Source organism: Anastrepha ludens, chromosome 4, assembly GCF_028408465.1.
Source record: "Anastrepha ludens isolate Willacy chromosome 4, idAnaLude1.1, whole genome shotgun sequence".
Classification (NCBI taxonomy): Eukaryota; Metazoa; Arthropoda; class Insecta; order Diptera; family Tephritidae; genus Anastrepha; species Anastrepha ludens.
The window spans coordinates 69,295,648-69,322,990 of record NC_071500.1 but is presented as its reverse complement, the minus strand read 5'-3'; the positions used below and the strand labels follow the sequence as shown (position 1 = coordinate 69,322,990).

At 36.7% G+C, this 27,343-nt stretch overlaps 2 protein-coding genes across 7 annotated transcripts in view; both read left to right on the top strand.

Annotated features, from left to right (window-relative positions):
- Nucleotides 1-4,934, top strand: part of LOC128859721 (protein spaetzle 5) — a 56,657-nt gene extending 51,723 nt beyond the window's left edge. For all 5 annotated transcript variants that reach the window (XM_054096759.1, XM_054096758.1, XM_054096757.1 and 2 more), the window contains one exon: nucleotides 4,404-4,934. In XM_054096759.1, the coding sequence (XP_053952734.1) occupies nucleotides 4,404-4,572 (169 nt within the window). In that variant the 3' untranslated portion in view covers nucleotides 4,573-4,934. The remainder of the gene's footprint in view (nucleotides 1-4,403) is intronic.
- Nucleotides 4,935-23,723: 18,789 nt separating this feature from the next.
- LOC128859719 (methylcytosine dioxygenase TET-like) overlaps nucleotides 23,724-27,343 on the top strand; it is a 149,239-nt gene continuing 145,619 nt past the window's right edge. For both annotated transcript variants that reach the window (XM_054096756.1, XM_054096755.1), the window contains exon 1: nucleotides 23,724-24,552. The gene's annotated coding sequence lies outside the window, so the exon portion shown is untranslated. The remainder of the gene's footprint in view (nucleotides 24,553-27,343) is intronic.

The window sequence follows — 27,343 nt, the reverse complement described above, 5'->3', positions numbered from 1 at the left end:
TTTGATGTGACATCTTGCCGGGGCGTACTGTTCCATGCTGCGTTTTGAATTATTTGCGTGAATTGAAGCATGGCATCATAAGGTCGTCAATGGTAAGGATACGGTCGGTGTCTACCACTAGAGCTTCTAATTGCAGTTGGAAATACTACCAGTCGCTGAAGTTATTAAATAGACGAGGAGACGTTTTATTTAGTACCGTCTTTGGAAATAGAAAGATGGTTTGCGGAAATATTTTTGAAGACAAAAAAGTCAATTAAATCAGGTACTGTGTTGGTGTCTGAAGGCCAATATGTTGACTTGCCAGGTGAACATATTTCGCTACCTTTGTGTCTTATGGCTTTAAACATTTCACGACCTTTTGTCGTTGTAATCGTGGTAGTCGTTGAGATCAAAATAAGCATATTATATTCTATTTCAACATAGATATTTTCTAATGTATACTAAATAATATGAAATTTGAGTGAACACGTTGATTTCTGACTAAGAACGAACTATTTTTTTTTTATAAAATACATCGCAATAAATTACTTAACTTAAAATCAGTCAGAATCAAATCATAACTAAAAACACACAAAAATCAAACAGAGTAAAACAAACGACACCATAAAGGTCCTCAAATATAATACGTTTACCTACTTCGAAGTAAAGGGTGGTTAAGTTTCAAGGGCTAGTGTTAATTTTGAATAAAATACAATTTTTTTAAGAAATTATTATCATTTCTCTTCATTATGATAATATTGGTATGGCTCAATTACGTAAGGAGCAAAATATTGGCCAAATGGCCGCCGCGGCTTCGGTGGCATACCTCCATCCGATGGTCCAAATTTTCGATGTCCCTGAGGCATAATTGAGGTTCAATGCCGTTAATGTGCCGGATTATCTCATTATTTAGCTCTTGAATTGTTGCTGGCTTATCGATGTACACCTTTTCTTTCAAATAACCCCAAAGAAAGAAGTCCAAGGGTGTAAAATAACATGATCTTGGCTGCCAATTGACATCGCCGCGACGTGAGATTCGTTAGCTGTGTGACAGTCCTGTTGAAACCACATATTGTCCACATCCATATCTTCCAATTCGGGCCATAAAAAGTTCGTTATCATCTCACGATAGCGAACACTATTCACAGTAACTGTCTGAGCGGCCTCATTTTGGAAAAAATTCGGCCCAATGATGCCGCCGGCCCATAAACCGCACCAAACAGTCACTCTTTGTGGATACATTGGTTTTTCGGCAATTACTCTTGGATTATCATTCGCCCAAATGCGGCAATCCTGCTTATTTACGAATCCACTGAGGTGAAAGTGTGCCTCATCACTGAAGATGAAGTGCGCGATATGCATTTTGATTTGAACGCCTGTTTTCATAATAGGCCTGAATAACTTTAACGCGTTGTTCAAGTGTGTATCTTTCCATAGTTTAAATTGAGTTAGTCTGAAATTGAAAAGTGTTAAATGAAATGTTGAAAAAAGCTTGACGTTTAGGTGTGGTTCACATTTATCAGCAGCCCTTAAAATTTAACCACCCTTTATAAGCCTTCAGAGTCGCACCTCTATGAGATGTCTTTAAATTTAGTGACAATTAGGCGCTAACTAGAGCTCTTGGTTTAGTCACATTCAAGCCCTTATGCTGGATTGACGTAGAATAGATCCATCCCACTAGGGTCCATTGGTTGTAGAGGCATAGAGACGAACTACATGGCAGATTCCAAGCAAATTGTGATCATGTTCTTACTTATGGCAACCCTAACTCTTCTGTAACTACCACACATAATGCAACAATAGGCATCGGTTTTTAAAGTAACCATTTTTCGACCCTTACACAAGTTAGCAAATAATGATTTAAAGGGACTTCTGAGATTCACCAGGCACTCTGAATGTTTCAAGAATGAGTAGTTTGTCAACCTATTGTATCGCAATGGTCAGCCTCTCCAAGCTACCCTAGCTTTTTATATAATTTGATGTTTTGTATACACAGTGGGCTTCAAATCAAGGCCCACCGAATTGTAGTCATGCACAAGCCCAGTCGGCTACGGAGGCCAGGTGCATTTGGCCAAGACCCTTTGTTAGTGTTCACTTGAGGTTAGCTTTAATAATGGATAGGATAAAAACGCATTGTGCTATATTCATGCATGTGGTACCTTTGCGCATTCCAAAATAGTTTTATTTAAATGCCCCTGTTTGCACTCTTCTGACTTTTGCTAAACAAAAGAAATCATAATTGGTACTGTTTGATTTTTTTGGCATCAAAAAACACCCTTTCCATGCATTCCGCACTAGTTGCCACACTTATTGACACATAAATAATACAAACTCACAAACAAAAAAAAAGTAAAACAATCTTAACCCTCAACGAACAATCAATCAGGGGATCAAATTAGCTCAGGCAAGCTTTAATTTTTTACCCAGCTCACAGGGGTACTCAATGACGAAATGCATAGGCATAATCTTTGTATTACTTACAGAATTTGAATTTCAATATACTTTTACAAAACATACATACATATGAACTCATAGAGCGCGCGGTCCCTTTGTGTTTTTGGATGAAATATTTTATGATTTCTTATTTGAACAGTAAAATAATAACTGCGGTTAAATACATTTTAACACCTCAAAAAACAGTGAAAAACGAAATTATAAAAAATACTCAAAAATAACTGGGAAAAATGGGGTCATCGCAAAGAAAAAGTATGCGCGTGCGCAATAACTCTCCTTGCGGCGCTAACCGAGGTCCTGCTGATTATTTGTGCGCGCGTATATCTGCATGTATGCGTCAGGGAGTGTGCGTATATGATTGCACGGGTTTTCTGATGATATGCAAGTGCATTTAAGTGTTATTGTGTGTGTATGGAAGCTTCCCCTAACTGAAAAATTGCGTACAAAGTGGCTTTGAACCGAAGGGGTATTACAAACATGACGATTTGCTAGGGGACATATAAAAGCGATAGCCACGCGAACAACCAAACAATAAGGGGACGGACCTCCACAGGAGGGGAGAAATACCGATAAGGGGAAGACTCATGTATCCTGGCTCATGTATTTCTATGCACGCCGCGAAAGTCTTCCCTGCATAGGTTAGCTATGTGAAATACCTTAGATGCTTACAACTTTTAATTAAACAAACACTTGTTACGGCCCGTTCAACATGCAGCATGCTTGCATAAATGAATGCATGTACGAAGATACATATGTATGCGAAATACTGATCTTAAAAGTAAAACTAAGGGATATCTGCTGAAAAATATTGGTGAAGTAACAAACTCTGAATTTTTTCCGCTGAAAATCTCACGACGTTTATTTGCATCAGCCTATGCGGCGATTTAAAAGTAATTTAATGGTTCAAAAAAGTTCATTTGGCAGTTTTGTGTTTGGTGAAGCCAATTAGAGTGTTACAGCGTTCTAAAATAAAAGTAGAAAAAAGATAACTGCAAACATTCTTCAGTATACGAGTACCACTACGACAAAGTTGAAAAGTCGGACCAGGTGGACAAAGAAATTTGTGTTGCTTGTGGAGTAAATACAGAAACGAAGCGCTGGCTCCATCGATTCCGTTCTGGTAAGCCGACATGGAAACACTTAGCCCATTGCCCAGGAATTGAAGACTAGTCGGTAAAACTAGTGGAACCATTTCCATAAAGAAAATCCTAACTAAATATGTTAACTTCGTTGCCAAAATAATACGGAAAAGCGTTGCGAGCTTTTTACTTCCGCCATCATAATTTTATTTGCACGTATCTGGACCCAATGGAATGGTAATCTCTGTCATATTGTAACTGACCTACACCAGCCGGTACCCGATGCGCCTATATACATGAGCCAACTCCTCTTTATTCGTTGTGGCAATCTTTAGAGCTTCCTTAGCATTATGAAAGTTTGCGTTCACCTGATTAATGATTTGCAGGACTGTTTTGAAGGTACTCACAGATCAGGCGACTAGATCTCAATGTCAGGCCTCATGCCTTTTGTCAAACTACTCAATCATCCCTTTGGGCGTTTTACTCCGCCAAGCAAATCAGTCTGCCCTCAACTCACTGTTACACTAACATCCCACTCTACTACACTAACAGTGAAAGAAAAAATGTTTTCGGATTTAGCTCGGCGGCCCTGTGCGTATATGTGTATATATGCAAAAAAATGCATCGACGAAAGCAAAAATTGCGTGCAAACCTATACACTCTGCTCTCTACTCTCCAAACTTTGCCAATACACATTTTGTTGTTGCATTTTTGGCATTATTCTTCTTCGTTTACTCATTCTCGCCTTACTTTTATTGCACCTTTAAAGTGTGCGTTTTTATTTACCTGCACTTGTTGTTTTCCTCATTTTTATTTGTATTTTTCGTTATTTGCGCTTGTTTTCATTTTCGCATTTTTTTCGTTTTATTTATTTCTCACTCGTCTTTGCAGATCAAACACCTGCTCGAATCTCTGCCAACTGCCCAACGGTTATAACTCCAGATGCGAACAGAAATATGTACAGAAACGACTGATTGCATTGCAGGCCAACGGCCAGAATCTCTACACAGACTCATTTTGGTTTCCGAGCTGCTGCGTTTGTACGATAGCTGCGAATTGAGCGAAGTAAGGAATTGGATGCGTTGGATGAATTTGCAAGTGACTGGCGACGAGATAGTGAATAGGCATGCAATTAAATCCAAAATTTGTATGCAATAATTTTATTTATTGATTAAATAATTAATTTATGGAGACTCAAGTAGTTTAAATCGAATTTGTAAACAATAAAAAAAAGTGCGAAAACTCCACATCATGAAACATTAAAACATTTTCAACGATCTGTAGCATCAAATAATTCTTGGAAACAAAGTGAAAAAACTTCCTAATTTTAAAGCAAATGAATGTTAAAAATATGTATCATATTAATGTCAATTTATTAAAAAGAACCAGATGCATAAATGAATATAAAATTGAAAGGAGAGTCGTTTTGTTCTTTTTTTCACTTGGTCATTTCAACGAAGAGGAGATTTCACATTTTTCTAGCGACGAGACATCTTCGTGAATGTTATAAAGCATATACAAACATAAGCCTTCCACTGCAGCGAGCCACCGAACACTCCAAAGTGCAGAGAGAGTTATATTTTCGTTGTTACTGTGAGAACTGGGGTAATTAAGGGAAACGACATTCGGGCATGTTAAGATTCACCTCTTTTTTCCACCTGTGTTAGACAGAACTCTTATTATATACAACATGAAATGGAACTCCACAGACCCATTAGGATTCTGCTTTCGTCGACATTTGACAGCAACAGCAAATGTGTGGTTGGAGTTGGAGTTTTCTCAGACAAGTTTGCAGTGCTCTTTTGGAGCATAGTAATTCACAGCACCTTCGAAGCGATCGCGTTGCCAGTTTATCAGATAGTTGGGTTAATATTTTTGTTTTTTTAAGCAATACGAAACTTTTTCAGCAGCCTTTACAATTAGCTCTCTGTGATCGTTCCCACGACAGTCAGTGCTACGTAAGGCGTAGTGTGATTAGAATAGTTGATTTCTTCTTCTTCAATTTACCTTTATTTCGGAATGATATTAAAATGGAATAACGGAAAATTGTTGTTGTGTTGTGAGTACGCGACAAACTAATTTGATCTATATTGTCATTCTTTCCATTCTCCCTAATTTAAAAAATGTCACCACCTCTGTAGATACGCCTTGGTGCAGGGTTACCGAAACGATCAGACCAAGGACTGCTCATGGAGCTGCAATACCAACAACAACAACAATGATTTTTTTAATTTAATAATTTGTGGTTCGGTTCTCGAAATATCCCCACCAAAGATGTGCTTGCTAGAGAGGGTTCTTTAAAGACCGCATCGAGGATTCAATAGGATAATTTGCTCCGGCTTTGCTTTCGGCTTTTCGAAACTAGTGAACCAGGACCTAACAGCCAAATGTTTAATTTTTGAATGAAATAGAAAATAAAAACTAATGAAATAAGAAAGTAATACCAGTAAATTAAGTTAAATGAAGTGGTAGGATAGATAAAAAAATAATCAATACATCTACAGGAAATTAAAGGAAATGAAATTAATTGAAATGAACTGAACTGAAAAATAAATTAAATTAAATGAATTCTATAGACTCAAATAAGATTTTGAAAACAAGCAGCCTGTTTTTATATTTTTTTTATATATGTACATACATATGTGAGAGACGAATTTCGAAAATATGTCAACCTCGTGTTTTAAAAAATAGCTGACTTGACTGTTTGCTTGTATGTGTAATTATGTGACGGGATCACAGCATCATTAAATGCGTGCGCCCAGGTAAGAGAAGTAAATACTTGTCTGTACGATGAAAACAGTATCAGGTAGATGAAAAAACAGAGCCGCTGTAATATAAAGAAAATGAAAATCCTTCGGCATCCTGGTGAGCATCGAAGAAATGTAAAATTGCGACACACTTACAAACACGTATATGCATGTGTATGTGTGTCATAAGATTAACTTTATTTGTTAATGTGACGAGCACTAGGAATGTAAATATTCTGTATAAATGGCAATTTCGGGATTTCGGAATATTTTTCATTAGTCTACGGGTATTCGGTTTTCTTAAGCGTAGTAAAAATTCAGTAAAGAAGAAAAGTACTATTTATAAGATATACAACGTTTTTCATATGTTTTTAATGTATTATTTATATAGTAGGCTTACAATTTGTATGCTGCTTAATTTCATAGTGCAACAAACTGAGAAGAGTGTAGTATAATATTAAATTCTAGAATAGTATTTTTCTGATAGGTTAAGAAAAAGACGAAAACACGCAGTTCCCTAAATATTTGTAGCAGCAGTTTTTGTTCATTTTATGACACCTTTAATGATTTACAGTTCCCATTTTATATGAAATTCTGAGATATTATGGCGAAACCATGTCTGAAATCGTCCAAAACTATTTTTAAGATTTATAAATTTTATTTTGAATACTACTTACATATAACTCTTCCTCTAATTTAAGCCATTGAGCAGGAAAATAAGCAGATTAAGTCGGTAAAAAAGTTGCTTTTTCTATGGATAATATATTACTAGTATATTATATTGTATTATATATGTTCCAGCGTTAAATCGGTTCTGTTGTTGTTGTTGTCGCAGTATACTTAACTCTGTAGTGTAGATCGCCGGCCGTCTTCGTATGGCTCATCTAAAGGTAGGCCCAGGAAACTTGCTGTTTCGACAGGTTGGGTTCAGAGGGAGATGGATGTTAGGTTAGTGGGTTTGATCAGGCATGTGCAGGCCCGACGAGAGGGGGGGGATCGGGTACTTTTTCCGCCGGGCCCGGAGTTTTCAGAGGGGCCCGGACTCGAGGATAATTCCAAGAAATTTCCTGCTTGAAAAAATAAAGTAAATAATACTTCTATCAGAGTTCCGTCACAGACTTTTTTTGGTGTCACCATATCGAATGTTATGATCACGATTACGAAGAATAAATATAATATGGTGATACAAAAGTGTATATTATTGAGCTCTTATTAAAATTGAACATTTTATGCTACTGATTTATAAGGTGATTAATAATTATAGTGACGATTAGATTAAATTTAGATAGTTGTATTTTAAATGAAGACCAATTTTGAAACGTAGTTATTCTTTAAAGCAATTTGTCCTTACGTTGATAAAGAATTAAATGTAGAGATAGCAATAATACTTTTTATAGACTAGAAATTTTTGATTTTTCACGGCGATCGATTTTAAAAGAATGTCAAACTGTTGCAAAAGGTTTGCCAAACACTTCGTCAACATTGCCAGCAAGCCGAAAGAAGAAACGTAATGATGAAGAACCTGAGAATTCAGCGGAAATATGATCGCCGAAGAAATTGATTTCAGGAGGAACACATTTCTCGTCATCATGGACTCAGTTATCACTAGTATTGAAAATCGGTTTACTGCAATTAAAAACATAAACAGCATTTTCTCATTCCTGTGGCTATTTCCTAAAATTGAAAAAGCAGAACTTCAGACAGCAGCTCTTAATTTTGCTAAAAAATACCCTTCTGATGTGTCGGAAGAAATCTCAATTGAGAAGTGTCACTTGAAGAGTGTGTACAAGGCGAATTTTACTGGAAATTCGGAGTGTTGTATGCCTCCGTTCGACTTGTTGAATACCATCACAGCTAAAAAATTGGATACTCTGTTCCCGAACATCTGTATTGCTTTGCGAATATTCTGCACCCTGCCAGTATCGGTTGCCGGCGCCGAAATATCGTTCAGCGCTTTATTAAGGATCAAAGACTACCATCGTTCTTGTTCAACTCAGAGTCGAGTAACAGGATTGGCAACTTTGTATTTGGAATCTGAGTTAGCAAGGAAACTCGACTTCGATGATATTATAAGAGCTTTTGCCTCAGCTAAAGCAAGAAAAGCAAAATTCTAAGCATCGTGGCAGTCATTTTCAAATATTTGTATGGCTCACAAAATGAATAAAAAATTTAACTTTTTTCAGCTGCATTTTTTATTTCAGAAATGCTGAAGAGTTTTCTAAAATTCATTTTAATCAATATTTCATAATTAATTCTATCAAAAATTTTATCAATGTTTAAATGTTATATCACTATTTTGATAAATAAAAAAAATTTGAAGGGGCCTGCATCTCAAGTTTCCCCCGGGGCCCGAATACTCTCTCCACGGCCCTGGGCATGTGAAAAGGTGGTTAGTGTCGTATGGGTTCCTCCTATATGATTCTGAGACCTGGCCTGTGTCTGACCACATAACTCTACGTCTTCAAGCATTTGCCAACAATTGCCTCAGAATTACAGCTATATTATAAAAGCATAATCATGAAATCTGTTTGCATGTTGTCTTCCCTTGAAATATCCAAAATATAATTTTTTTTACAATGTAGAAACAAATTGAGTCTGGAAAATAGCTCAACCTTTTTAAAAATATATGTAAAAGTGCCTGTTGCTACGCGTACTGCAGAATGAACCTTTTGCTTACTTTTTTGTGAAAAAATACTTATCCGCATATCGTATACGCTGTAGATTTGATCTGTTTACTAAAGAAGTGAGTAAAGAAAGCACATTTGCACACATGAATGCATGTCTGTATACAGGGTAGTCCATCAGAAGTTTGGAATTTGAACTATCGATTTGTTTTAACTTAAAAAAAAAAAAAAACTAAAAACAAAAGATAAAATCCTGATGCATCAGAAATTGGTTTATGGTTAGGCATTTACAAGCTGCGTGAGTTGCTTCTCGCCTGAACATATGTATGTACATATGTCGTTGGGAAATATTAGAAACGAATATCGAAAATTGAATCATCAGTCAAAACGGCAGATATAAATTCGGCGCCTAAAACAGCGATTTCACTCTAGTTGATTTTTTTTGTCTCCTCATGTCTCCTTGACAACGAGCCTACACTTTAAATTGTTTGATACTTACTTTACGAGATATCGACAGCCGTATACCAAGAAAATAATGGATTTCTTTTTCCCCATACCAATATTTAATTATGGTAATGGTTTAACAACAAGACTCTCATCATGCCCGTCCTAACGTATGGCGCAGAAGCTTGGACGATGACAACATCCGATGAAGCGACGCTTGGAGTGTTCGAGAGAAAGATTCTGCGTAAGATTTTTGGACCTTTGCACGTTGGCAATGGCGAATATCGCAGACGATGGAACGATGAGCTGTATGAGCTTTACGACGACATAGACATAGCGCAGCGAATAAAGATCCAGCGGCTACGTTGGCTGGGTCATGTCGTCCGAATGGATACAAACGCTTCGGCTTTGAAAGTATTCGATGCGGTACCAGCTGGTGGTAGCAGAGGAAGGGGGCGGCCTCCTCTGCGTTGGAAAGATCAGGTGGAGAAGGACTTGGCTTCACTTGGTGTGTCCAACTGGCGCGCTTTGCTAAACTCGGCCAAAATCGCGTAAGCGGTTATAGCGCCATTTAAGAAGAAGAAGAAGAATGGTTTAAATAATTCGTTACTTTGGTTGAGAAAGGACGGAAGTTTTTTCCCATACCCAATAACAGAAGGGAATACTGTTGTTCCAGCCGTGGGTGTCATTTGAGTAAAATAAAATTAAGACGTTTAGTGAATGAAATTGATTGAAAGATTTCCATGCGTCATGTATTTATTAATATTTATTACTTATTTGTAAATAGAACACCCGGTATTATACATACATGCACAACTTTTGAGCTTGCATATAATGAAATTCCATTTTACTCAACTTTATATTTTACTAATCTGAAAATTTTTCCACTTGTTGTATGCATTTTATTTATTTCATTTTCCGCGTTCATAAATAATGTTGTACTTTTTCGTATTCTATATTAACAAGTAGATATTAAAAATGCTAACAGCGAAAATAATGATAGCTTTAATGAGGCATCAGCGCGGGTACTTCAAGTGCCCTGCAATAAGTCCTTCAACTCATTTTACAGCAATACACAAGAATACTTACACAAATGTAAATGTGCATGTTGAAATATATTAATTTATTTGTATACGAATGTACAATATATACATACATATCTACGTGTAAATATGTGCATATAGGTATGTACATAAATATTTGTTGTAAACTATGTAGCTACAAAGTTTTGCCTTTTAATTTCCTCTCTCAAGGATATTGGCACATTGAAGCGTTGAATGGCTTCATCATTAACTGTGCGAATATCTTTAGCGGCAAGAACAATAACAAAGACGTGTACAAAAAGGAGCAACAACACTCAAATGATGCACTCAAGTATTCATTCCCCACCACAAAGATAATTAAGGGCAAAAAACTATTGTTGCAAAGGGATGTGCACACAAACATACTTGCGCAATAACGTATGTATGTGTGCGTATGTACACAAATGTATGCATGTATGCATGCTCATTATTACAGTTCACATTATTAACTGCCGCCGCCGAAGTGGCAACGACAGGAAGAACAACGAAAGCATTGACACCATCATTAAGAACGTCATTAAGTTTGTTTCACGAAAATAACTGCACGAAAGCCAATGCCGAAACAGACAAAAGCAGTAGTAAGTGCAACAGCAACAACAGCAATAACAATAACTACATCAGTAATCGCGTAAGCAGTCAACTAAATATGATAGCAAACCAAAGGTGCGTCAATAACTACTGCGTATGCATATGTGCATGTATGTGTGCATGTATGTATGTATGTGAGCATGTTGGCAGCAGCAATAAACAAAAGCCGACGACAGCAACGGCGAGTTGGCTGCAACAATAGCAAACACAGCAAGCGCAACGGTCACCGCTGGTACTCGACGTGCAAATGTTCCTTCGATCAGCTCGCGAAAGGAAGCAGCAGCGCCAGCACTAATAGCGGCAACAATAATAACAACAACAGCTCACACACAGCCAAATAAGGGCAGCTAGTATAACAACAACATCGAGCAGCAATATCATCGAAAGCGATTGTTATAGTGACAGTGTTGGCAGGCTGCAAGCAGGCCTCCAGTCAACCAGTCAACCAGCCATCCAGTCATCCAATCAGCCAAACCAGCAAGCAGGAACAATAACAATCGAAAAAATTTAACATCTGCTCCTTTCATGATTTCGGAAAAGCTGAAAATTCAAAATACACAACAACAGCAACAACAACAACAATAAAAGTCGTTATTTTAATGTGGTATTTCGTTGGCAACGGTGTACACACGACAGGCACATCCGCACACACATGCAATTAGATATAAATTGGTGTTAGTTGTTCCTGCTGCTTTGGCATTTTGTTTCTTGCGCACTCCCTTTTGCTTCTCTGCTCCTCGCTCACATACACCTTTGGAATAATGTGCATTTGTTTTCAACGTTGGCATACTGAGGGCCTATATGTGTGTGTGTGTTTGTCGGAAGCCTTCGATGGCATATCTCTTGTTGCTTACATTTTTGTTGTATCGGTTCGCAGCACAATCGAGCAAATGGGCAAACTGACTGCAACAGCCAGATGCACCGATGCGCTGAGAACTTTTTGGCTTTGCTCCGACTCTGCGACTATGAATGCCTCTGAGGCCCTATGCCAAATGAAGTCGTGAGTACATTCAACTCCTCTTCAAGTATTTTATTTATATAAGCGCGTATGTATGTATGTATGTGTATGTATGTACGTATACAGTATATCTAAATACGCAAGTACTATATTTGAGCTTCGCTTTTCTGTCATTGCTTCTTTAATTTTATGGCACTCCTTCGCTGATAGATGGATATGTATGTATGTATGTGCGTATGTTCACATATGGGTATTTTCTTATAGGCGCGCGACCTACAAGTACTCGCAGGACGAAATTTGTACGTAAGTAAGAGCACACATTCATACATGCAAACAAGTATGCATTTGCATCTGTTCTTATGTGTCCACATGTGTTTGAACAGCAAATAGTCAAGACAAGTTTTCATTGATGTCTTTGCACTTACGTACATGTAAACAGAAACATACATACGCGCATATGCAAGAAAAAGAAAAAAGTGTACATGAAGTATGTGGCATTTGTGCGCATCTGTTTGTTATTTGAACTGGCAATGTGAATGTCCTTTTGGCAGGACAATTTGATCGCCGAGTAATGCATTTCTCTTATAGCTATACGAATGCCGCGAACATCATTTCTTTATTTGTTGCAACTATACGTGTTGTTGTTGGTGTTGTAGCAGTATACTATACATATTACGTACTAGTTCGTTGTTGCGTTGTGTATGCGCCTTTGTCTCTCTAAATGCTTGTGTGCGTAGGTATATGTTTGTGTGCGTGCCGTTTGGATACTGTAAATTTAAGTGGCTTCCGAGTTTATACCTTTGAGGTTCATATAATAAATTGGATATACTGAAAGAGAAAAGTTGGGAACAGATATGTATCATACAAGGCCAAATTAAAAAATGAACTTTACGATTCTGCTTAAATGTTTTAAAATTAAATATAAATATATTGTATTAAATTATTTTATTGAGTTGGCAAAAGTGCTGATAATTTCGAAACTCACTCTGTTCTTTACGAGTTGTCACTTTTTAACCATCATTAGATTGCCGTTCTTATTCAGATGGAATTTTCCGACAATTTTTGCGAGGGCTTCAACTCTTGCGCTTGTCGAAAAACGCCTATCTTCCCTGCATGACTCAGGATGGAACGACACACATACGTAGATATGTGCATTCCCTGTCATATTGCTGTTGTTGTTGTAACAGTATATACATGTTTGGGGAATGCTGCTGGATTCACAGTTTTGAGCCGGATATAAATCCGAGGCGTTCCGGTCCTTCTTCTTTTGATTGATTGACGCTGTAACTATCTACATACATAAGTGGTTTTGGTTAGATCAATATATCACACTTGTATTTTTTTTCTTGTTAGATGACGCCAATTAGATATTCCAAATGAAGTCCTTCTCTACATTCCCAGCACCAACAGGTATTTCATGAAATACTTTCAGTGATGGAGTATTTTTGATAATTCCAACCGCCTGATATAGCCTGTTGAGTCGCGAGGTCTTAATTGCCATACTAATCTCTGATTGCCTTTGTGAAGCTCATACAATTAATCATTCCATCTACGATACTCGTCGTATTCAACGTCAAAGTTCATATATCTTCCGCAGGAACATTTCTTTCGAACACACCAAGAGCTATTTAATCGGATGCTGTCGTAGGCCAAATTTCTGCGGCATTTAGTAGGATGACTATGTCCACTTAGTCCCACATATTGGTAGACAAGGTTGTCCTTTGGATTGTAATTCTGATTTTGTGTTGATTGGTTGACCCAATGACTTGTCACATAATTGCCGAGAGGAACTTATCAGAATAGGTGCCTGCTTGTTTGATGACAAGTTAATCCGATCCACAATGCTTTTTTAATCAATTTAGAAAACGCAAAACTATGTCCCTCTGTTGTTGTTGTTGCTATTGTGGCAGTGAACGATTGGGTTATCTTCGGTATTAAAGAAGGCACTTGATATAGAACCATCCTGCCCTTCCCACTTCTGACGGAGGGAGACGCCATCGTCAATGTCAGCTCACTAAACTACAATATGCAAAAAAAACCAAAAAAAAAAAACCCATACAGAAAAACACAAAAAACTAAAAAAACATTCATATCGGCTAAATTAAATTTATCATTTGCCCGTCGCAATTGTACACATTTCTCAGATCCTTATACTCTTAAAAAATTGTCTATAGCATTTGTCAGGGAATTAACGATTAACATCGAAATTACAAAAATATTGGAATAGATGGTTAACCAAATAAAAAACAAACGGATCTTAGAAACACAGATATTTTCGAATAGTTTGAGGGAGTTTAATAAGTACCCGTGTTTGAAATAAAGACACAATTTTTTCAAAAACTTTTAGAAAGATATACTTCCCTCAACGCTCCGGCCATTTTTGTCGAACTCTCCAAAATACAGACAGTAGCGATGACTTCCTCGTTTGAACTAAATTTTTTCCTGCCTCTCATTTCTTAATGTAAGGGAATAAGAAAAAGCCACAGGGAGCAAAATCGGGTGAATACGGAGATTGCGAGAGCAATTCATAATGCAAATCACGCTGTTTAGCGGCGACAACTCCGGATAAATGTGCTGGTGCGTTATCGTGGTGAAATAGCACCTTTTTTTTCCACAAATGTGGATGTGTCTTCTTCATTTTTTTGTGAAAGCGGTCCAATAACTCACTGTAGTATTGCCCAGTGATCGTTCTTCCTTTTTCTAAAAAACCCATGAGGATGACGCCCTTCGCATTCCGAAAAAATCGTCGCCATTACCTTTTCTTCGCCATCTTTGGAGCAGACTCACCGAGAGAAATCCATTGTTTCGATTGTTTCTTACTCTCTGGCGTGTAATGATGAATCCAGGTTTCATCAACGGTGACAACGCAAACATTACTTCGGATCTCGTTTAAATTGCTCAAAACTCTGCTTCGAAGTTAACAGCCGCATCCGCTTGTTGTCCACCGTGAGCAATCACGACATCCATCAGGCCGACAATTTTTAATCGCCAAATTACAATGTAAAATATTAATTACCGTTCCAGTCGACACACCTATGGCATCCATTACTTCGTGCACTTTCCTTCATCAGCGAGAATCATGTCGTCTCAAAGTCCAAGAGAAATCGTTCAATCCCTAATGCTTGCTCTAAGTCCAACGCTTGCTTAATTTTACTGAAAACTCTTCACTATAGCCTCTTCTCTTACTGCCACGACTAAGAGGGCACGGCCGTCCCCTCTACAGTCGGTTCTACGAAACCGCAACGACCCGGATTTATATTCGGCCAAGGATTGTCATTTAAGCAGCATTCCTCGTGTATGTATTGGGAATATTTATGCGGCTACAACACCAACAGAAAAATAAGATTCGGAACTGTGTATTGTCACTAAGCTGCATTACGGTAAACTGCATACATATGCACATACATACAATTCAATTACTTACCAAAGCATTTACATTCAGTGAACTACTTACTTATTATCGCTCTTTGACATATACTTATACATATGTTATACACTTACTTACGTGTGCATATAGGTATGTGTGGCTAAATGGGTATTTTATGCATCTGTGCGTATTTCGTTTTGTATTCCGTCAGGTGTTTTAAAATTTCGTAAGACAGGTCCGGCATTTCTTCGTATTCGTGTGCGTAAACTTAAGATACCCTGCAGGGCGTCCACTAGTATCGAGCTTTTAATGAATTTAAAAACATAATTAGTGCCAATAAGCCCGACAAATTATATCCATGTATGTGTAAAAAACTTAATTCCCGCTACTATTGATGTAGTTAAGCATGGCATTGGAACCTGTTTTACACATTCTAAATTCGTACTTTACGCTGATGACTTGAATCTTAATAGTTGTTGTTGCTGATGTTGTAGCAGTCACTTTGCCCTGTCAGTGTAGTGTAAATAACAGTTCGTCTTCGTCTAGCTCATCCACAGGTTGGGTCCAGAGGGAAAGGAGTGTTAGATGAATGAGTTTAGTGGGGCATGTCAAAAGGTGGTTAGTGTCGTGCGGGGTGCCTTCACATGCCGGTCATATGTTTAGTATGCCGGGGTCAATTCCGGATAGGTAGGAATTTAACCTGCTACAGTATCCAGAACGTATTGTGACAAGGTTACGCGAGACTCTCGGGGAAATTGGAGCTCTTCGTCTGCAATGGGTGGTAGTTGGACTCCGATGACGGCATTCGGGGGTTGGGAGCTTAAGAAGGTGCTAAGAGTCTCCAAATGAATGTCGTTAATTGTCTGTCTGTACACTGTCCGATCCAGTAATTGTCGGTCTGTTTTGTCCTGGATCTCGGCAAAACGTGACGTGCCTGGAAGGCAGCTCAGGTTCAAGCAGGTATCTGCATGGGTGGGACCTGCGGTAACATCCTAACAGGAACTGCTTGCTGAGCAGTTTATTATGCTCCTTCACAGGTCTCGTCATTGACTTAATAAAGAAATTAAATGATTCATAAACATTTAGTAAAATATTAATATTTTAATTTTATGTTTTCACATTTCACTTTTCAACTGATCGAACGGATAAATTGGATCCCAATGAGCATGCAAGTATAACATTATTTGTAAATCTTCAAAATAAACTTTGTAACCGCTACTTTTCCATTTATGGACGTAATATCTTAATGAAATTTAAATATAGACATATCGGAAATACGAAACTCATATTTGGCAAACTGATTAAATGGAAAAAAACTAAATTTTTTAAAGGAAAAAATTTTCGCGTTCGCCTCTACACACTTGTACTGGTTTTCGCGCTATACCTCTCCCCCCAATTTTTGGTAAACGCGGTGCAACTGCTTTATTAAACTTCACTTAGACGATCAAACAATTTTATTGTAAATATCCTTAAGCTCAAATAATCCACAGAACGACGTTGTGGCAAAAAAAACTACTTGCTCTACTGATAAGTTAGTTGCGACTCATGCGAAACGTGTGATATCTTTAAGTCATCAAATTCCATTGCAGCTGAAGGCAAAAATTTAGTATCAGCGAGAACTGTACTGCGTCGACTATAGAACATGAACCTACTAGGCAGAATAACTCGTGGCATCCAACTTTGGGGCACTGCAGCTGATTCAAACATCGATACACTTCCAAGATTCCAGTCGAAACCCCTCAAATTGATCTCAGACGCCCCTTGTTATATCTCAAATGCACAAATTCATCATGATCTCAAAGTACCTACAGTAATTGAAGAAAGTATGCCACATCATTCAACTCTCGACTCCAGTCGCACTCAAACCTCCTTGTCACAGAAATAACTGCAAATCCTATAACTTTCACCAGACTCAAGAAAAAGTCTACAACGGACCGCATATCATAATAAATTTGTCTATGCTATTATTTATTATAAAATTAGTAAATAGTTGCATCACTGGGTGAATTCCATAAATGTCTCTTAAATTAACTAAATAGCTTTAAGTAAAAATATTGCTTAATGTTTAAAAACAGATCTCAATAAAGGAATTAATTGAAAAACTCCTTTCTTTGCTTCATATTGATGTATAGGATGTATAGGCATCAGGCACCATTTCTCATCTCCCGTGATGATTCGGTACAAAAAGGGCTGTTTATGACCGCGTGTTCTTCGATGGCGCGCGAGATGCTGAGAACGAATTTGAAGGCGACTTTCTTTGTTTTTTTCGTTGAGCTCGTGAGGCCCCCAGGCTCCAAATTTTTCTTTAAGTCCTATTGAATGAAGGTGATTGAGGATGGTTTTATGAACGCAGTTCATTTTTTTTGCGCCAATTCACGACTGGTTTGCCGACCGTTTACCTTCAAAAGTTCATCGAATTCAGAAGACTTTCCGCTGCGGGACGTGTCATCGATGTCAAAACTGTCTTTTGTTCTTTGCAAACCATTTCCGTGGTGTAGACTCGCATATCATGCATGTTGCAAATGTCCCGAGCTGCTTCGGCAGCTTTTTTAACTCTATGAAAAGCAAAGAAGAGCAGGTGTCGAAAATGTTGGTTTTTGCCTCCTGGGTATTCAATTTCTAAGCCTCAAAACTAATAAAAAATAAAATAACTCAAAAATACAAGTATGATGGTTTTGTAGAGCAGAAATAGTTCTATTGAGTGAATACTTACACTTTGCCAAACAGCAAATACATCGTTGTAAGATAAAAGAAAATATAAAAAACGCTGTCAACTTATTCCCCAACTCAATATTAAAAGAGTACAGAAAGCGCAATACCCAAGAGAAATATTTCTATTTTATTTTTCTTATTTAATTTTTTAATTTTATATATTTCTATTTTATTTTAATATATTTAACATTTTTTTTTTACTAAAATATTCTAAAACTTTTTTTATTTGATACTAATACTTTAATAAGTTTTTACTTTTACTTTGTAAGTGTGCGCCTTAAGCCTTCCTGCGGCCCACTTTAGTCTCGGTTTCCGGGGAAGGTTGAGCCATTCTAGCACTAAAAAGCACAAGTTTTCAAAATCAATCACATTACGCAATCGCAGTCGGTGTAATTAAGGGAACTAATTTAAGGCATCTGAATGGAAGGATCGTTAAACCGTCATATAAGCAATTGATAAAGCGATGGAATGATAATTGTTAGCGTTAATGATTTTGAAACATACTCATATACTACCACGCCCACATTGAATGATAATGCTCGCATATGTGTGTATGAAGTCGTAAATAAATGCAGTCCTATGTATTTGCTCTGATATAAAAGAAGCAATAAATTGCCAACTGGTGATGCACAAACGTACATTTTTATGTACTATACGGGTGAAGAGAAGGGAGCTTAGTATAAAAAATATTAGAGAACCAACAAACAATACAACCAGCACAAACTAGTGGATGCAAAGGAAACGAGCAAAATAAACGAAAAATAAAATGGAAAATTCGAATACCATTGAAAAAGGAAACAACAAAAATAACTTGCTTACCAAAGTAATAGGAATAATACAATAGCTTCGCTGGAGGGGATGAAAGTGATGCAAAAGCAAAAGAATCCAACATAGAGGGTAGTTGCAGTTCTAGTGCATTTTTGCAGCAACAAAATAATTGAAATTGAAGAATCAAATCAAAGAGGAAAATTCAGATACAGTATGGTGCAAAAATGAGTCAATGCTGTTTAAGGACATACAAACATACATACATACATATGTAAGTGTACTTCTTAGTGTTAGCAGAAAAGTGTATTTATTGCCATGTTTGAGAATGTGCAAATAATTCGTTCTTTTTGAACTTATATCTGTTTTTCTTCTTTTAGGTTCCTATCTTTTTTTTATTGTAATAATATAATAATACCGTAATAACTCAATTTAGCACCACGACAAAATTTATTAATCGCTGCTGTAAAGGGAAATAAACTCAATTTTGTTCATTGGTTGAGCACGTGCTGGGCTATACAACACTATATACATATGTATATACATTCAAACAAACATATGTATGTATGTGGTGACAATAAAAACTCTTAATTCAGGCAATAAAAATATAAATTATTCCTTGTCTTTTTTTACGAATGATTTCGTTTCTTAATACTAATGAATTGTAATTCAAAAAAATAAAACAAAATCTTTTTTTAACTAATAAAAAAAATATATTTGCGTTACTTATTTTCATATGAAATCGAATCATTTTTGCACCATACTGTATTTGGCAGCAAGAATATTGGCACCACAGAAACGAAAAGTTCAAATTTGGCAGAATTAGCAAGGAATGTATGGGCGGTTGTATGGCAAGTTCGTTTGCCGGTTGGTTGATTGCTGAATACCTTGTAATTCGTAATTTTTTTATGTAAAATTTTTCATAAAGTCAATAGAGTTTAAATTTCGAGCAACTGCCAAAAAGTGATGGGAAATTTCGAATAAAGATTATTTTGATAAATTTCAAGAAGCTACAAAATAATCAGAAATCAGGATAAATGTAAAAATTGTCCCTACTACAAGAACCGGTTTGGTTGTTCAACCGAATTTGACGAGGCAAAGGGGTGAAGTTACAGTTACAACAACAACAATAGGCAAAGAGTGCAAGGAAACACAAGAAACTATAATAATAAAAAACAATAATTTTGTTGAATTGCATGAAACAACTGTGCAGTAAGAGTCTGAAATAACGGTACAACCAAATATCAACACCATCAACATAATAAAGTACAACTTACTGCACTCTAACTGGAGAACTATCGAGCAAACCGAACCGAACCAAACGAAACAACGTTGACACCAATATCGTTGATCCAATAATTATAAGTACATATGGGTGGAAGTATAAATGTATGTTTGTAGCATTGATGTGTGGCGTTCGAACCAAGCAACCAAACTTCCACCAAACCGAATGACGCAGCAAACGAACCAACACAATTGGCCGCCGGCAAATGTGGTTGGCAGCGAGTGAAGATGATGTTACGGGAATTGTGTCGCACAAGCTGGAATGGGAACAAAGTGGAATGTGAATGGTGAAAGAGAAGAGAGGAAGAAAAAATGGAGCAGCGCACAACGCCATGCATACATACTTAGATACCAGAGTATACAAATACAATAATAAACCGACGATTCTGCGAATAGATGAATAACAGTGGACAGTGCTTTGTTTCGCTATGTCTTAAAAAATTAATGCAATTCTCTATTTCATAGCATTTCATTCTCTCGAAGCACTATTGTATTTACATATTGAACTGTGATTTTAATTTATCTGTGTTGTCAAATATTCGTCAAAAAGTTGTGCGAAGATTTTAATTTATTACAAGCATATATAGCATATGTGGCTATAACTCCCCGAAACCATAACTTTTCTTTCAGATAAGACACTCAAGAAATGAAGAGCAGAATCAGTTTTCGTCCAAATATATGTATGCAAATAACACCGATTTAGAAATCCTCAATTTTCTTAAGTGTTTCGTTCATTCGTTCATAAGGCTCCCCATGAATTGGAAGCATCAGGCGCGTTGCAGAATCCGAACATTCTGCCACTGTCCGATCTACAGAAGTTATTCAGCAAGAGCACGCGACCATTGACGAGTACCTTTCATAATCAATGTGGGCCCTTGCGAGCGAGCTTAATGTTTCTGAGGGTCTCATTCGTAGAGTTGCCGATGAAGATCCCCGATATAAATCCTACATTATGCGCAGAAAATAGTTTTATTTAAGCAAACACGGGAACAGCGAGTTATTCGATGAAAACGCCTTCTCAACAGAATTAATTGCTCTGATGCGCCTGAGGTGTTATGGGTTTTACCTGATGAAACAAATTTTAATCAAAACGAAAAGACCAACCGTAAGTTTCCAACCACTGTTACGGTTTTAGAAGTTGTGATTAGCAAAGGACATGTCATGCCAACACATTTCTTTACTCAAGTATTTCCAGTGAATTCTGCTGCTCTATAGACAGTAGCGAACCCCCTGATTAATATTCAACAAGATGTTGCTCCTTCATTGAAAGCGAATGTGACACTAGATTGGATGGCTGACCATGATCACATAACACTGAACTTATGACATCCCTTATGGATTACTACCACCACTTCTCTGATGGCTGCAACTAATACCATTATGGTCAATATGAACAAGGAACATTGGATTTGGACGCGCAATCGTTTCCGGACCCGAATCGATTAGATTATTTCAGTTAATGGAAATTTTATTGAATGATTTTATAGGTATATAAGTATAATAAGTCAATGTTGTGTAGAAAAGGCGTGAAGTTCCATTAATTTTTTTTTTCAAAATAAAAGCTACTTACTCTCAAGTTGTTCTCAAATACCGTACGCGCCCTGTATTTCCTTATCTGCTTAACATATCGCAATTACCATACGATGCCTTTATAGCTCTTTGGATTTATCTTCAAATTAGTTTTCTACGGTCACCTTCAATTCATTATCGTCAGAAAATCTTTGTTCCCCTATTTCCTTATTTAAATTAAAAAAGGAGGAGAGCCAGGTCGGGATTGCATGCATCGGACACAACCATCACTTGGCGACATTGTGTTGTTGCTCGTTCCAGGTATATATAGTAACTACTAACGATATTAGTGTTATCAGTAATGAGATAATGAGTTATCGCAAATACCTTACGTATAATATAATACTATAAAGTTGTATTTATTTTATTATAAAATATAATTTAATTTATTATAAAATATAACTGTTGTATTTTTAACCGTAATAAAAACGCCGCAAAACTAAAACAAATGTGTTAAGTAAGCTACGCGAGCAAGAGCAACACCTGTTTTGCAGTGGCCAGCCAACGCTGACCACACTACAAAGGTAGTCATTGGCAAGTACCTAAGCTCTGCTCACCGCCAGTTAATAAACGGAATGTGCTCTTTCCAAGAGCGTAAAGGCTTTTTATAGGCAAAGGCAATCCTGCTATAAAATTCAAATTTAGAGTTCAAAAAATGACTACTAGATCATTACAATTTTAGGGCATTGCCATATAATATAAGAAAACTTTAAATTAAATCTTAAGGTATTGCCATATAGAAATAAATACATTAACAATTCATAAAATATAAGTATGCTACAATACATAATTACACCTTGTCTGGGTATTTGGCTGAGTTGCTTCTTCTATTTGTGGTGTGCGTTTTACACAAGGTGGTTTTTTATGAGGAGTTTTTTCATGGTATAATGGTCATATACACACACGGAGGTTTGCCATTGCCTGTCGACGGGCAACCGCTATTAGAAAAAACTTTTTCTACCAACAGGTGTTTTGTGCCCGGGGCTGCGAACCTGTGTATTTTCGAATGCTAGTCACGCACCAACCCATTCGGTTACTGTGGTCTACCTTATTCCTATCAATATATCATACATACTCGTATGTATTTATTCATATATAATTATTGCCTGCATAATTGTTGGGCGTTTAGCCGATCTTCTCGTCTTGCTTTTGGTGCGCGTCTTAATGTTTTCCACAAAGGTATACGTATATCTACAGAATGCTCTTGGAAGTTTGCTAGTGTCTGCCGAGGACCGCGCGCTATTAGATTATTGACAAATAATCGCTTACGTGAGAGAGAGTCGAGGGTCGATAACTCTTTAAATAAATATTTTTGGTAACTAATATTTATATAATATATATTTATAACACACATGACAAATGACATTTTCTAGTTTGTACCCTTTATTATTTATCCTAATACAATGCAACGAAGGCTCACGTAAGTCATTGTGGTCTGAAACTGGTATTATATTAAGACATAAGCAAACTCCAAAATAACCCACTATGCAAAAATAAACGCGCCAACTGCTGCTTGCTGTCCCAACTAGAACAAGAAGAAATGCGAAACAAGAACACAATAAACATAAGCAAAGCACACGAAGCAAAAACAACCATTAACAACCACAAAAAGGAAACATATCTACACACATACAGTTACAAATGTGGAGCGGTATCGGAAAAGTAAGCAAAGCTGCGTTTTAAATGTTTCACAACACACCACAACGTAGCAACATGTTGCACAGTAGGGATGCATTGAAGCGAGCATGTTCGTTGTTGCGAGGTATGACGGTTTAAGAGAAAACGGAACAATCGTGACTAAATATACTCACCCATACACAAATACACATGCATTCATTTGCCGTTGCAACTTTGAAACGGAAGGCGATTGGATGGATGGGCAAGGGAAAGCACGAATATCCGAGGGCAACACTGCACTGCATTCAACATGCAACATGCAACATGACCGTACGTTCGTCCTCAGATTGGCTATGTGGTTGTGGCGCATTACACTGCGTTGACACAGTGTGGCATGTGGAACAGGGGTTGGTTTTGACGTGCGACCGTTTGCTGCGAGCAGTTGTAGTGTATCCTTCGAAGGGGTGAAAAGTTTATTTTCATACACTTTTGCACCGTACAAGCGAAGCGGCCGTCGTTTTTTGAATTTGAATTTTTTAACAACAATTGCCGCCGTTCATACTCCTCACTCTCTTTCGTACACGCATAGGAAGATTATTCTCGCCAACTATTTTTTTTATAAAGAAAAATAAATAAATATAAACTGATGCAAAAATAATAGTTTATTAACCAGTTGTGTGTGTGTTTTTGTGATGAAAATTTTACGCAAAAAATTTTGTGCAGTGTTACTGAAACGAAAAAAGGCAAACAACAATAACAAAAAAATATATTCCAAATTGTGTTTGCAAACAAAACGAAATGTAGAAAAATTGTGAAAGTTCAAGCAATTCTACGTACACACATACATACATATTAGAGAAAGTGCATTACATACATCTAAAGTTTTTGGGAAATTCAAAATTGAAACGAGAAAGTGATCGTCTTTGTATCAAGAATTATAAACAAACATCAATTTACAAATCGAAGGATAACACACAGAAATCAAAAGTGCAAAGCAGCAAATAGACTGCCAAAGTTTTTTTTTTATTTTATTTCATTGCATACAATTTAACAATATTTCAAAGTTGAAAAAAAAAAAAAAAGGTTCATAAAGGTCAACTAAACTGGTGTTAAATTCCCCCTTTCCCTCATTTTCGTTTACAAGCCTAATTCGTTTATTTTAATGAATAATTTCGAAAAAATACATTTCGGTGCAAAAAAGTTTTTAACAAGAACAAATAAGAACGCGCAGGATAATTAAAATTACGCAACGCTGCCACTGAATATCAAACGGATTAACGAAGGTTTGTACAGTCACATTGAAATCAATTTATTTAAATTTTTTATTTATCATTAAACACAATGGTCATGTGGAAATCGCAAAGGACTTATATATAGTTGAGAATTTCGTTTGTCAAAATAAGAAAGAAAAAATCCAAAATTGAAGCTCGAAATTCCATTCATGACTGGCGAAGCCTTTAAGCACACACATAGCTATACATATGTATATGCATGCGTTAATAAAAGGATACTTACATTTGTGAAAATTGAGTGCAGAAGTGACCCACATAACAGCTTTAGCGCCGGCAATAATTGACGACGAATGCAACACTCGAGTTATTGGCGCCATTATTCGCAAGTAGTCCCATTAGGCTTGCCAGTGGAGTAGTCAGGGGACAGATTCATATGAAAACAACAAACACTTGTATACCCTTACCCACATATGTATGTACCTATGTGTGTATATATTATATTACACTTTTTATAGCAAACTATTTGGTTTTGGTAAGCACTTCATTTTTGGTTAATATCTATTAATTTGAGAAAAAGTGGCGGGGAGTAGTAATCGAATTTCTAGTGGCAATCAAGCTGCTCTAGGACCCTTGCTAACCCACGCTGTTCTTCGAAATTAGTCGGTGACGGAAAGACAAAACCGAAAAATGTTGCAACATTTGTCTTATTTAGGTGTCTGTAAATTGTGGTGGTCTTTCCTGTTCGCCCAGGAGCATCCAAGAAAAACAATCCACCAGTTCCATGGCTAACATTATTCATGATTGTATCATAAACATGTTGTTGTTTATGTTTACTCTCCGTAGAAAAAATTTGCAACTTAGCAACACGACGCAAATCGTTTCACAATAACGAAAAATTTGCATATTTATTCAAAAAAAGTTGTACATATAAAATGAATGTTAATTCGAAACTTAATCTAAGAATCGAGCAGTTCTGCGGCAATTTTCACTAAGAACACAATTTGTTCAATATTTTGATTTTTTCTTCTTTTATTGGCTTGCGTACAAACGAACATCATTTCATTTTTATATATATAGAAGATAAAAAATGCATACATATAATTTTTCTTTGATTCAAAAGTTGGGAATTTAATGAAAGTTTTTGGAATTTTTTTAAATTTTCGTGCGAAATATGAACTATTTTGTATAAAAAATTATAAAGTAAATAAATTGTTAAAATTTTACAACATATTTATTTTATTAACTTTATTCACTTTGTTGTTGTTGTTGTTGTTGTTGTTATAGCAGCATAAACCCTCCCCATACATATATGGGGAATGCTGCTGAAGTGACAGTTCTGTGCCGGATATAAATCCGGGTCGTTCAGGTAAGGTTGAAAATTTACTTTTTGCCCTTCTCCTGTTTTTAATTTTCAAACTAAACACGAAAACCAAAATATTTTACCTATAAATTTATAAACATACATTTGCTAGATGACACTAGAATATAATAGATTTGTTTCAAAGCTGGTAGTTACGAAAACATTGTACTAAATTGGCTGTGGTAGTAAAAAAAAAAAATTCAGTTCTAAATATTTAGTCTCAGTTTAACTACTCCTGGGCTTAACGCAGTACTATGAATATTCACTATTGAGCCATAGTTCTTGAGTATTTTAACTATCACATTGCGGAATAAAAGTAATGAGCTTCATTCTATCGGATTATCTGCAGAATAAAGTTTTTGTTGCAATAAGATTTCTGTTCAGATTTCTGATAAGTTCTGTTCTTACCACGAGAAACAAACATCAAGCAAAGCTTTAGCAAAAACTGGTAGCTCAACTGTTACAAATCTTGCAAATTTGTTTGTCTGCCTTTAAAAATCATTTTGAATTCAATACTGTTTATACATACTTCTCGAAAGCATTCGAAAAGGTCAGTCATACTATCTTAGTTTACAGTGACTCATTGCCTCTTCCGGTGTTCCACAAGGTAATATCGTAGATCCGCTACTCTTTGGGATTTTCATAACTATCAATAATATGGCCCGGTGTCGTAAAAATCGACTTCAATTGAATACGAGTATTTGTAACTGCTTTCTTCTTATTTACTCTAAACCCCGCACCTGTTCCCCACCTCCTAATTTATTAATCGGTTGTTGCAACTATAATAATTACTCTTGGCGAAGTCTCTAATCAGGGTGCCGTTTTTGAAACGAAATTCTTGTTTAATGGCCACGCTTCAAAGTCGTATTGCATAATTGTTTTCATTGGGAGATTTAGTTTAGACTTTAATAATCCGTACACTTTACTGATCTTGGCACTATACGTCCAGTGGTCGGCACGATGACAATTAATCACCGTTATGGCGCGTTAAAATTATTATTTTCTTTGTGATCTAATTGTACGAGTATAGCGTTATTGGAGCGATTTGGCTCCCAGCAACTTCTGCGTGTTCGCAGACTTAAAAAAAGCTAGCCGGTAGAAATTTCGCGCGAATGAAGAGGTTATCGCTGCATTGAAATGTAAGAACGGCGCTGGAAAGATTGCGTTGCTCTTGATGGAAATTACGTGGACAAATAAAGCTAATCTTGAACAAAAAAACGTGTTTTCTTTGTTAAGCTCGGGACTTTTCAGCCCATGTGTTATATATATAATTGGCTTTTATACCATTTAGAGGTATTAGACCGGGCTCCTAATTCTATTTGTAGCGTGCGTCTTGATGTTGTTCATAAATGGAGGCACTTAAAGCTTTAAGCCGACCCCGAACGGCAAATCGTTTTTTATAAAAAGCGTTTTCATACCAGAAATACACTCAGGATTTGCCATGTTTGGCGAGACGCGGTGGCTATTCGATTTTTTTTTCTA